At 44.2% G+C, this 11,008-nt stretch overlaps 1 protein-coding gene across 3 annotated transcripts in view; it reads left to right on the top strand.

Annotated features, from left to right (window-relative positions):
- UNC13B (unc-13 homolog B) overlaps positions 1–3,598 on the top strand; it is a 222,371-nt gene extending 218,773 nt beyond the window's left edge. For all 3 annotated transcript variants that reach the window (XM_065657786.1, XM_065657787.1, XM_065657788.1), the window contains 2 exons: positions 292–451; positions 1,604–3,598. In XM_065657786.1, coding sequence (XP_065513858.1) covers positions 292–451; positions 1,604–1,889 — 446 coding nt within the window. In that variant the 3' untranslated portion in view covers positions 1,890–3,598. The remainder of the gene's footprint in view (positions 1–291; positions 452–1,603) is intronic.
- Positions 3,599–11,008: the final 7,410 nt, after the last annotated feature.

An 11,008-nucleotide genomic window follows, 5' to 3' on the forward strand; every position in this document is an offset into this window, starting at 1 on the left:
GCCCGGAGCTGCATGAATACTGGTTTGGGGGGTCTTTTTTTGACCAACTTCTTGACTATGCATATGGCAAAAACTGAGTGCTGTCCGAAACATTAAATTCCCTTTACAGAACTTAACCTAGAGCAAAAAGGCATATCTTTGTGTTGCAAAAAAGTCCTGCCCACATGTGCTTTGAGTTGGACTTTGTCCTATGCAACAAGACACTGAGAGCAGAGCAGAGCGGAAAGGTGTCCAGAGCACTGAGAACAAATGAGTATTTACTGTAAAACAGGTTGTGACTCTCTTTTCCAGTTGTGGCAGCCAACGACCTGAAGTGGCAAACGTCCGGCATGTTCCGTCCATTTGTGGAAATCACCATGATTGGGCCCCATCAGAGCGACAAGAAGAGGAAGTTCACAACCAAGTCAAAGAGCAACAACTGGGCTCCCAAATACAATGAAACCTTTCACTTGTAAGTGTGAAAAATAGCCAGGAGGTCTGACGTGGCAAGTGCAGATGCAGAAGAGACACCAGCACCCTGCTCAGGGCCCGAAAGAGTGTGGGAACCAGTGACTTAGCCAAGTGTTTGGAGTCTTGGCAGGAAAAGCTAGATTATGGGAGTTTTTGCTGTGGGTGGGGATGCTGAGGTCTGTTCAACACCAGCAGTGTCCTTTGGCTACCTTCTGAAACGCGTTGTCCTGTCAACATATTTTACTGTGCTCCATCGTTTTAATGAACGTCTTTTATTGATAGAGGCTGAAAGTTCATTACATATTTTTAGTTCTTTTAATCTTAATGTGTGTTTTTATTGCAACTTGACCTGTAGGACATGCTTTCTGAACTTGTTTCCAAGGAGACGGCCCTTGGAACTAGTAGTAAGTTGCACTGCTAAAATTGCTGTCTTTCTCAACACCCAGTATTGATCTCTTCTTATTTGTCTTTCGTTATTACAAAGGCACCTTCCTTCTTGGAAGGCTCATCAAAGGGAGCTACAGACTAGTGCTCACCCAGCTGTGCAGTAAGAATGAAAGAAGATAAGACCAGCAAAAGACTATAAATGTACTGGGGGAGAGGAACTGTCCGTGCAGTTTTTCTTTAGTGTGAGAAAAGGCAGGCTTCCTCTAAGTAAAGGGATTTTGTCCTTTTAAAAAATTATTTTAATTTTAGAAATATTGGAAAGGTTGGCGATGTATTTTTATTATCTTTTGCTTTAATGGAAGATTGTGAATCTTTAACAAAGACTTCATCTAATTAAAATATTATTTACTGAAATGTAGCAACCCTGAACAGAAGCAGAAATATTTAAAGTCATCTGAGTTGAAAACCTATTAGAATAGATTTAATATTCCCTGCTCCTCTTGTTTCACAACTTAAAACACACACACATGCAAAGGCAACTTGATAAGTGTTGTTTGTTTTTTCTTTTTAAGTAGCCAGGTTGTCTTTATCAGGTGTAAATGCCCATACACCATAGTTTTACTTCTCTCTCTCTGACCAGGGTTATCTGTAGAAAGGATTTTTCTGTGGCTCATCTAAGCTCTCTAGTCAGCTACTGACACCTTTATTTTGCAGAGGATTTTATACCTTCTGAGAAACTGCAAGTAAACCTCTGTGTGTTTTTCAGCATCCTGGGGAACGAGGACGGCCCCGATGCCTACGAGCTCCAAGTCTGCATGAAGGATTACTGCTTTGCCCGGGAGGACCGGGTGTTGGGGATAGCAGTGATGCAGCTCAGAGACATCGCAGACAAAGGAAGCTGTGCTTGCTGGTGCCCCCTTGGGCGCAGGATTCACATGGATGAGACTGGACTTACAGTCCTGAGGATTCTCTCTCAAAGAACCAACGATGAAGTTGCTAAAGAATTTGTGAAGTTGAAATCTGAGTCCCGCTCCATGGAGGAGGGCACCTAAGCTCAGCTGTGTAATGTTCCCTTTCCTCTTCTGCCTTGTGCCAATATGTGCAAGTGTTCAACAATTCTCTTTTATTAATTACAGAAGTTTTTTTTCATGTCGTCTTTGTGAGCTCCGATAGCGCACGTGTGCTGTACAGGAAACAAATCCATCGATCTGATGTGAATTATTTATTTTTTAGTAGCTGGGTAAGACACCATAGAAAACGAGACAATCTCCTCTTATTTAAGATGCAAATTCTGCTTTGTGTATATAAATTATTTTATATTGGAGGCTGGATATGCTGGGTTTTGTTGATATGCAGCACTGTGATTTTATCCTCTGAAGCTGGCAGACGTTAAAAAGGTTCTACATAATCACCCTGTGATAAAAACACACAACTGTGTGGGAATTGGGAGAATAAGAATGATTTGGGGGTTTGGCCAAGCACAGTTATCTCCCATTGAAACCCTGTACTGTGGAGCTGCCAGGGGGTATTCTTGCACAGATTATACCAGTGTCCCAGCGTGATGTGCAGACACCTAATGTCTGCTCACACAAGTTGCAGCTTGCTCTGAAGATGCACACGGGATGAATGTCTGGCCGTGGATGTGCTGCTGGGAGCATGGGTGAGAGCAGTGGGACAAGCGCGGAGGGGCCGGAGATCTCATAGCCAAAAGCTGCGAGGGCAGCACCCCGGAGCAGCCTGCAGCTACCCTGCTGCTGTAATTAGATGGTGTGCCTCAGAGAATATGTTATTGAACCCTCGTGTGCTGCTGAGAATCCGGCATCGCTGTGGGTGCATTAAGCTGCTGAACTCCACCAGTCACACTTTGGCTACCGTGGCCAGCACAGTGAGGAAGGGAACAACATTAGAGCCGTGACAAATAACGTGGCTGCTGTATACTTATTTTCCACTTCAGTAGTCTTTTTTTTTTCTTAGCTTTTTAACGTAGGATTGGATAATTTATTACTTGCAGGCTCTCTGTAGCATTTCATTACCCTGGAGTAGCTGAGACTATTCCTCACTATGAACCCAGACGTGGTGGCTCGCCTGGGAGGGAGCAAAACCTCTCCCCTCGGCGAGCGCTCGGTCTGGAGCGCTGGTTGAGGGGCAGCAGGTCCCGCCAGTTCTGATCGTGAAGTCGCTCTTGGCCGTGCTGCGGTTGATCCTTGCTGATTGTCACTAATCTGTGATTTAATTATACCATTGAAAACATTTTTTGCACTGTCTTAACGAAGCGTCCTGGTTTTGTTTTCTTGCGAAACAAAACGCTGTCCTGAGCAAAGTAGATTGCAGGGAGGTCAGAATTTCTGACTGAAAATTCATAAGCAGGAAGGTCTAGAGTAATGATTGCATCTGAGGTATGTTTGTTGGAGGGTCTTAATTCTTTTGGGGATATTTCTGCTATTTCCAGCTGCCCTTGTACTCTGGAAAGTGCAGCTGGAACAAGCCAGTCCTTGCCCGTAAAGTACTGTAATGCTGTCAATAAATTCAAGGACTGCATATCGAATGACTTTTTTTTTTTCTATTTTCTCTGACACTTGTACAGCTGTATGATACAACTCGTGTATTACATGGGCTTGCTCATAGAGTTCTGAGACAGCACATCTGCTTTATTCTTGTCCATGGTGTATTATAGTAATGCTCTTCAAGACTCCATGCTCTTTGTCATGATTTTGAATCATTGTATGTGCCATTGTTATGAGAACTGTTAGTACAGTCTTTAATAAACTCTTTTAGCAGCATTTGGAGTTGTCTGTTGAAGTGTGACTCTAATTGGATTTGCTAAATCACGTAGGACAGAATCACTACTGCCTCTTTGTAAGTTACTCATTTGGTACGTAGATATTTCCTCGGTGCTGTAGATGCCCAGCAAGGGGTATGAGTCAGACAATTTCCCCCTCCTCCATGGTGCCTCCATCTTTGACATCTTTCCATGAAGTTCTTGGCTTCTGATAATACACTGAGACATCACAGAAGAGCAGAGGGAATAACTTCTTTTTCTTCTCCCATCTGGCCTTTAAGTCAAGTTTTCTTTGTGCTCAGGTAGCCTTCTGAACAGAAAGACTCGGGCAGGCAGTAACAGATAACACATGAAGAAAAATAATTATCTGTCAAACTTCATTGATAACTTTGAGTCTGATATGAGCATTAATAATCGGTAGATGGTATTGACAACAGACAATAAACCTTGATGCCAAATAAATTATTCCCTCTCCTCATTTTTTGGGAGGTGCTGCCAGTGTTCAGCAGACAAGGTCAAATAGCTCAGAGACTCATATTTCATGATAATGCAGGTCTCTGAATTTTTCTGATCCAAGATGTCAGTTTTTCCTTAGGTAACATAAGCTTAGCAATGTGAGTAACTCTGCTAGCTGACAGTCCGGCTTGCAGCTGTATTTCTGTTTCTGGCTTCATCATGGGAAAGTTACTGAGTTTGACGGCATATCCCATGGGATGTGTTGATTAAAGCATGACTCCAAAGCCCCAGCTCAGTACCAAGGTAGATGGTACACAGGTTTCTAACCCATCAGTGTGCTTGCTTGTCATCGCTTCAGCGAGTGCCACAGTGGAGAGGAGCCAATAAAGAGCTATTTAAAGGAAAACCACTGCCTGTAACCATGGAGAGGATGCCTAGGCCAGGGTAAAAGGTTTGGCTGTTATTAACAGACACAGGAACCGGAGGCTCCTGAATATATTGCTTATCCACCAGTCTGGTGCTCCTCCTGCAAACCAAGTCTGTGAACTTTTTAATCATAGATTCAGTTTCCATGAGTGTTGCTTTGTAACATGTTTGTTAAAAACGTCTGCCCATCTTGCCGTATTTCCTGGGCTTAAACTCATTGTGATGCCTTCAAATTTTCCTTCCTTCCTGAAAAATCATGAAACGACAAACGCTCGGACTTTTTCTTGTACCTGTGGCAAGGATGCTCTGTTGTGCGCATGGATCTCCTCACTCTATCTGAACACTCCTCAGAATGACAGCTGGATATAGGATATACACTGTGTGTATCAAATATATATACACAAATAATAAAAAATGAATAAATAGAATACATATTTATAAATATAGAGATATGCTGGTGTACTTGGGGTGGGAACGGCTATCCTGAGTTGGAAAAGCCTGGTCCAAGGACATTGTGGCAAAGGTGACAAGCAGCGGGGAGTGCGAAGTCACCTGTTGTCCTACCTGGGAGGGTCTGTGGTGTGACATGAACTTCAGGTGGGACAGGAGGGAGGTGGGAGAGCAGCTGGATGCTCGGGGCAGGCAGGTGAATTCTGCTGATGGTCTCACCGTTCCTGCCCACGGGCTTTCTGGGTCTCTGGGAACAGCAGAGCAGTGTCAGAGTCCTGCCTCCAAGAGTGGTTGCAAGCAGCTGTCCAGAGAAGGGTAAGAACAAGGTAAATTAATGATGGTTCCTTCTGATGCATTTCCTGGTGGCGGTAATTTTTAACTCAGGGGCTGTTTCAGACTCCATGGTTTCTCTTTAGTAAGTCCTAGTCTGTCCTCCTATCCTACCTTGGGCCCCTGAAAAGGAGTTCTGGGGACTGATAAGTCATTGCATGAATCAGAGAATCATTCTGGTTGGAAGAGACCCTCAAGATGGTCAAGTCCAACCATAACCTAACTCTAGCACTAAACTAAGTCCCTAAGAACACTGTCTATACGCCAAGACCTATAGTTTTTTTTGCTTTGAACCTGGTTCCAATTAGTTTAGTTTGGTGTCCTCCATTCTGTTCAGAAAGATGCTAAAGTGCTGGTCCTACCTGCCCTTACCCGGGCAATAGAGATATTGTAGATCTGTATCATTTTATTCTGTTACCTCAAACCTTAGGTAATCTTTACCATTTTTTTAACCTTTTCCATTTATATGGAACACTTCTGAGCTTGAGGACCAAATCAGCATCCAGCATTCAAAATGTGAACCAGCTGCCAGGATGTAGCCTTCAGAAAGTAGAAGCTTGCCCCTAGTCTTAAGAGCAGTAGTCAGTAGTTCAAAAAAGCTTCCAGCAGAAGATACTGGCAGGCTGCTGGGAGGAGCAGGGAGCCGGCACACTGCCAGACCTCCCTGGGGACAGGGACACCTTTTGTAGGAACCCAAAAAGTGAAGTTCAAGAGGTTGCTGCAGCTAGGGAACTCTGTTACTCAGAGCAAACCTGAGGGAAAATGAAACCACCCTTCTGAGACTCGGTCGAGAGCTATTAACAGCCCTTTTATTTCTAGCCTTTATTTGAAAAGATGAGATAATTTTCTGAGAATAGAAAGAGAGGAAGCCTGTGTTTTGGACTTAACAGACTTTTCGATCTTTGGGAAATTCCCTCCTAAAGCTGTGGCCAACTCGGAGCTGCGACACCGCCAGGCAAAATTAGTTTGGGGAGTGAGAGAGCAGGACTCACGTGCTCGTGAGCAGGTGATGGGGATAGAAGGGCTTCACAGGGGAGGACGTTGTGTTTCTGGGTATGTGATGGGAGAGAGCAGAGACCCGAGGGCAGTTCGTCATTCTGCCTGGAAGAGATGAGCAAGTCGATGGATGGAGAGGAGGAGGCAGGCAGGAGAGCGGGCGGGTTTGGGGAGTGACTGGGACAGACTGAGAAGGCAGCTGGCACTGCAGGGATGGGAACCAGCCTCCTCGTTTCCGGGCAGCAGCAGGAGGAGGAAAAGGCAGGGTTGTGGTGGCAGAGGAGGTCAGGCTGCTCGTGGGATTTCCTGCAGGCACGTCAGCTTCCTCCTTTTCTGCTCTTACATTCTAATTTCCGCCTTCCAGAGAAATCTCTGGATGTGGGCCTGTGAGCATGCGCAATATGGCTAATGAGGCTGATGGTATTCCTTAATGATTGATGGCACATATGCTGTGGGTCTGAGCCTTTCTTGGGGCTCAGAACCAGGAGTGTGGACACTGGAGGATTTTTTTTTCAGGATTTCAGTTCTCATTTGCTGCCTGCGATTTATGGCTGGGGTTAAAGCTCAACATCAATCTAGAAAAACTTGGTTTTGCAGCACAGTGTTTTTTATCATGATGGAGCCTCTTCAGTAGCTCCTGATACTTGGACGACATTGCCATCTCCACTAAACTTTGTTCTGCTAAACTGGACAAGAGCTAGATTTCTGCTCCTAAGAAGTACTCTCTATTTCTAGTCATCTGTGAATAGTTTCTTTGCATCTGCTCTAATGTGGAGCCCTTTGAGCACCACTTTTCCCAGCTTTAAGAAGAACTTGTCATTGCCAGTTCCTGCCTTCATGGGCTTCTCATAGTTCTCAGCTAATTCCTGTTATGTCACCTCATAAGTCCTTTCGCTAACCCCAGTCTCCTCCAGCTTCACCAAGAGTTCCTATCCGACAACATATGCAATGTTGTTTTCCGAGTCCACCTAAATTTGAGCTGCCAGATTTGTCTCCAGAATTAGGTTTGCCCAGGTGCAACCTGTAGTAAGATTGTTAGTTCCTGAAAGACACTGAACACCTCTTAGAATCACACATTTAGCTCTGCAAGCAGCCACTGCTCCCAGGTCATCTCAGAAGCAATGGAGCCAGCTTACAGAAGTGTACAACTTTACAGGTTAGAGCTGTGAAGTCATTTAGCAGAGCCGGGGTCAAGTCCTGCACATTCTATCTTTGCCAAACCAACGTTGCCCTTTGTCTTACTTTCTGTCCGTCTTTTTGTCATTCTTTCCTTTAAGACTTCTTCTAAAGCCTTGCGTGCTGTTCAGGTCAGCCACGCAAGCTGGAAGTCACTTGGGTATGTTATGCATTTTGCATGTTACGTATCTTGCATGTTATTCTCCAGTCACAAAACCTCCACAGATGAACAGACCTTTTCTGCCAAACCTCCAGTTCCACCTTTCACTGTTACCGCAAGAGTGCGAGCCTTCTGAACTTTCAGTGACTGCAGTGGAGTGTTTTCTATTTCCTTATTTTCTGTTTCAAGATATTTCTTTCTCTATGGCTGGTCCCTCTGAGGCCAAGTTCTTCTTTTGTGGGATTTTTTATCTGCTATCTGCCTGTCCTTGACCACCATCTTCCTGAAAAACAGCATGTGACAGAAGGGACCCCAGGGTCCCTTTGAAGCCTGTCTTTCAGTCACCCATGACCACGAAACAGGTTTTAGACTCAGAAGAGTCCCCAGAAACATCTGCCCTGCTCCGCCTCAGAGCAGAATGCCAAGAAAATCCTCCAGCGTCACATCAGCAGCCTCAAAAGCTCAAGAAACTGTGATGAGCTACGAGGAGAGAGCAAGGCAGAATGGCAGCACTGCAACCACCTTAGCAAATCCCTCACTCCTAGACATGTCCAAGCCAAATATAAGCAGAGGAGCAGGCAGGTGAACTGTGCCTCCCTAATCCCACATTCTGGTGACATCTGTCAGTCAGACCTGGAGTCCTCCGTACCCACAATCCTGCTTAACACTGAGCAAAAGCACGATGGTGAGATGCTTGAGCTGATTTCTTAGCACCTTTTGTGCATTGCAAAATACACTGAAAATTAGAGCAGTTACGCGTTGGGAAAGAAGAGCAACGGTTTCTGGCAGCCTACAGGTGACAAGCAGAAGTCTGGAAGTGTGGCATTAGTTATTTCGTTATAATACTGTGTGATAAATAATATAAACTTATTTAAAGTTCAAGGAATATCAGATAAGATTCAGAACACTTGGAGGCTGAAGCTTTTATTCTGAGATACTCATCTCACCCTCCAGCACTCAGGATAATGGCAGGCCCGCAGTGTTCAGCACGAACCGTGTCCAAGATTTCTTCCAGCCCAATCATGATTTCACTTTTAGACCAAAGCATGAGCGTAAAGTTCTGCCATGACAAAGTACGTAGCGCTCGGAGCTCTCAATCTGTGTGCCTTAAAGAACCTTTAAATTTTCTCTGTTCCCTTGGCAAGATTAACTTAGATGAACTTTAACCAGTTCTTATTTATTTTTACTTTATTTTCAACACACATGGGGTTTTTTGTTGTTGTTTCAGAAATTAAAAACCCTTTACTTACCTTTGCATTTTAACTGCAAATAACTATTCACTGGAAAATAGTGCTATTATGAGTTGCTCTTTTTAGTATTTTTACTACTTATTGGAACCAAACCCAGAATAACACCTCCTTTTGTCATCTTTGTGACTATGTGGTGACAAAACCTGTCAGTTGTCACATCTGGTATTACCATTATTAATAGCAGCTATTCAACAATTGCTGAGATACTAGTGGCCTGTAATGACAACTGTCAACCAAAGGGATTTCTCTCTGCTGGCTATAATTCAGATAATGTAAGAATATACACCATGTGAACCAACCTATAGGGAGGTATATTTGAGTTATGCAAATTTTGCAAACCAAGAAGCACTCACAGTGCCTGCTGGGAATTTCCCGTTTCTTTTATCTTCTTTTCTCCTCTTTTGTCTTACTTTTTTTTTGTTTTCGTTTTTCTTTCCCCCCACCCCCGCCACCGCCTCCTTGAGATGCTCTTTCCCAAGACTCCCTGTTATTATCCACTGGTGTTTAGCAAAATGAGGAACCCAAACCTTGTCTGTCAGCGTCTTCAGGAGCAGAAAATATAATTTACTGTGATTTAACTTCTTCTTAATTAGAGCTAGGGGTGCAGAGAGGTGTATCACTTTGGCAGCTGCTAGAGGTGATGCAGTCAAAAAGCCTCCTTACACGCAAGTTGCTGCTAAACATGGTCAGTTTATCCTTCTCTCAAGCACAGCAGTTTGTCAGGCTGCAGATCCTTATTTGGAATTATTTTTGTGTGCCTGGAGTGGAGCCTAGGTCAGGTCATGTGTTTCATCAAAGGAGGAAGTTTCTGAGGATGACCATCACGGATGCAATAAACCCACACAATAGCGACCAAGGTTTTCTCTCAAAGCTTGGCAGCAGCGAGAGCTTATTCCCTTGTGTGTGTGTTGAGGGGGCTGAGACACAAATACTCTCTGAGTATCAGGGAAGTTTCTCGTTCAGTTTTGAAACATTTTTCAACAAAACCACCCACCCTCTCGCAGATACCCTCAACCCCCACATGCTGCACGAGTGAAGTCTTTGGGGCATTTTCTTCCTTTTCTCTTTTCTCGCCACTGGAAGTAGCAAAAGAAGGACACCCTGGTCAGTGCTGGATGTGAGATTACGGTATTACAGTTGATTTCTGCAAACCACCCTTTCTTTAATCTGATAGCGCTGTATGAGCAATCCCTGCACATTTTTCTGCAGGGGGAGCTTGTAGTCCAGTCTAGACACTTGAAGTAGAAAAACCAACTGCAAAACATCTGGTTTGCTCAGCTGGAGTCCAGATTAACTAAACTTCTGCCATTACCACCCTAATGAAGTAGGTGAGAGGGCTTCAGTCACCCGGCCAGTGCTGCATGCTATCAAATCCTTCTCTGGAAGTGACAAGTTATGAAAGCAAGGAGGAAGTTTTCCTTCACAGATTTGTAGGGCAGTGACATTTTCTTTCTTTGGAAGCACTCTTGAAAAAGGAGAAACATGAAGGCGACAACCCCAGGGTGATAAGCCAAACCTCTTCCACTGGAAGGCTCAGACACCCACACCTTGAACCCGGTTTCTACATTTCTGTGCCAGCAGAAGCAAGGATTTCCATGGTCGTAAACCAGAGGGTACAAGCCGTGCTTCCCAGGAGTCGCCTGGTCATTGGCCTGATGGCACTTGGTGATCACCCCCACCAGTCTGTTTTGGGAATTTTCACAATAAAAAGATGCCTTTGTAAGCAACAGATGACCCTCAAATTTCATAGATGTAGTGATGCCAGCAAATGCTTTTCTCCACTAAAAATAACAGCAAACGAAATGGAGGCTGATACATTTTGCATGGGAAGTCTTTTTCTTCTCTGTCCTTGACAAGTCATTTACTGGCTTTCTCTTATATTTCATAACAGCATTTTTTGTCCAGACATTCAAGGTGAGTTGTGCCTCTGTCTATATTCAGTCTTTTGTTTCTGACATTAAGAAAACCTGCAGATTTCACCCATACTACCTGGAGTAACCACAGCACAGGCCTTTTGGTGAAATTTGAAAATCGTTAGCTAATGTGCATGAGGTTTGAAGCAAAGGGAAATCGAAGAGTGGGACAAGAAGGGAATGTTCCTTGAGGATATCCCACTTGTAATTTTCTCTGCACACTGTGGGATGATGA

This window comes from Caloenas nicobarica, chromosome Z, assembly GCF_036013445.1.
Source record: "Caloenas nicobarica isolate bCalNic1 chromosome Z, bCalNic1.hap1, whole genome shotgun sequence".
NCBI lineage: Eukaryota > Metazoa > Chordata > Aves > Columbiformes > Columbidae > Caloenas > Caloenas nicobarica.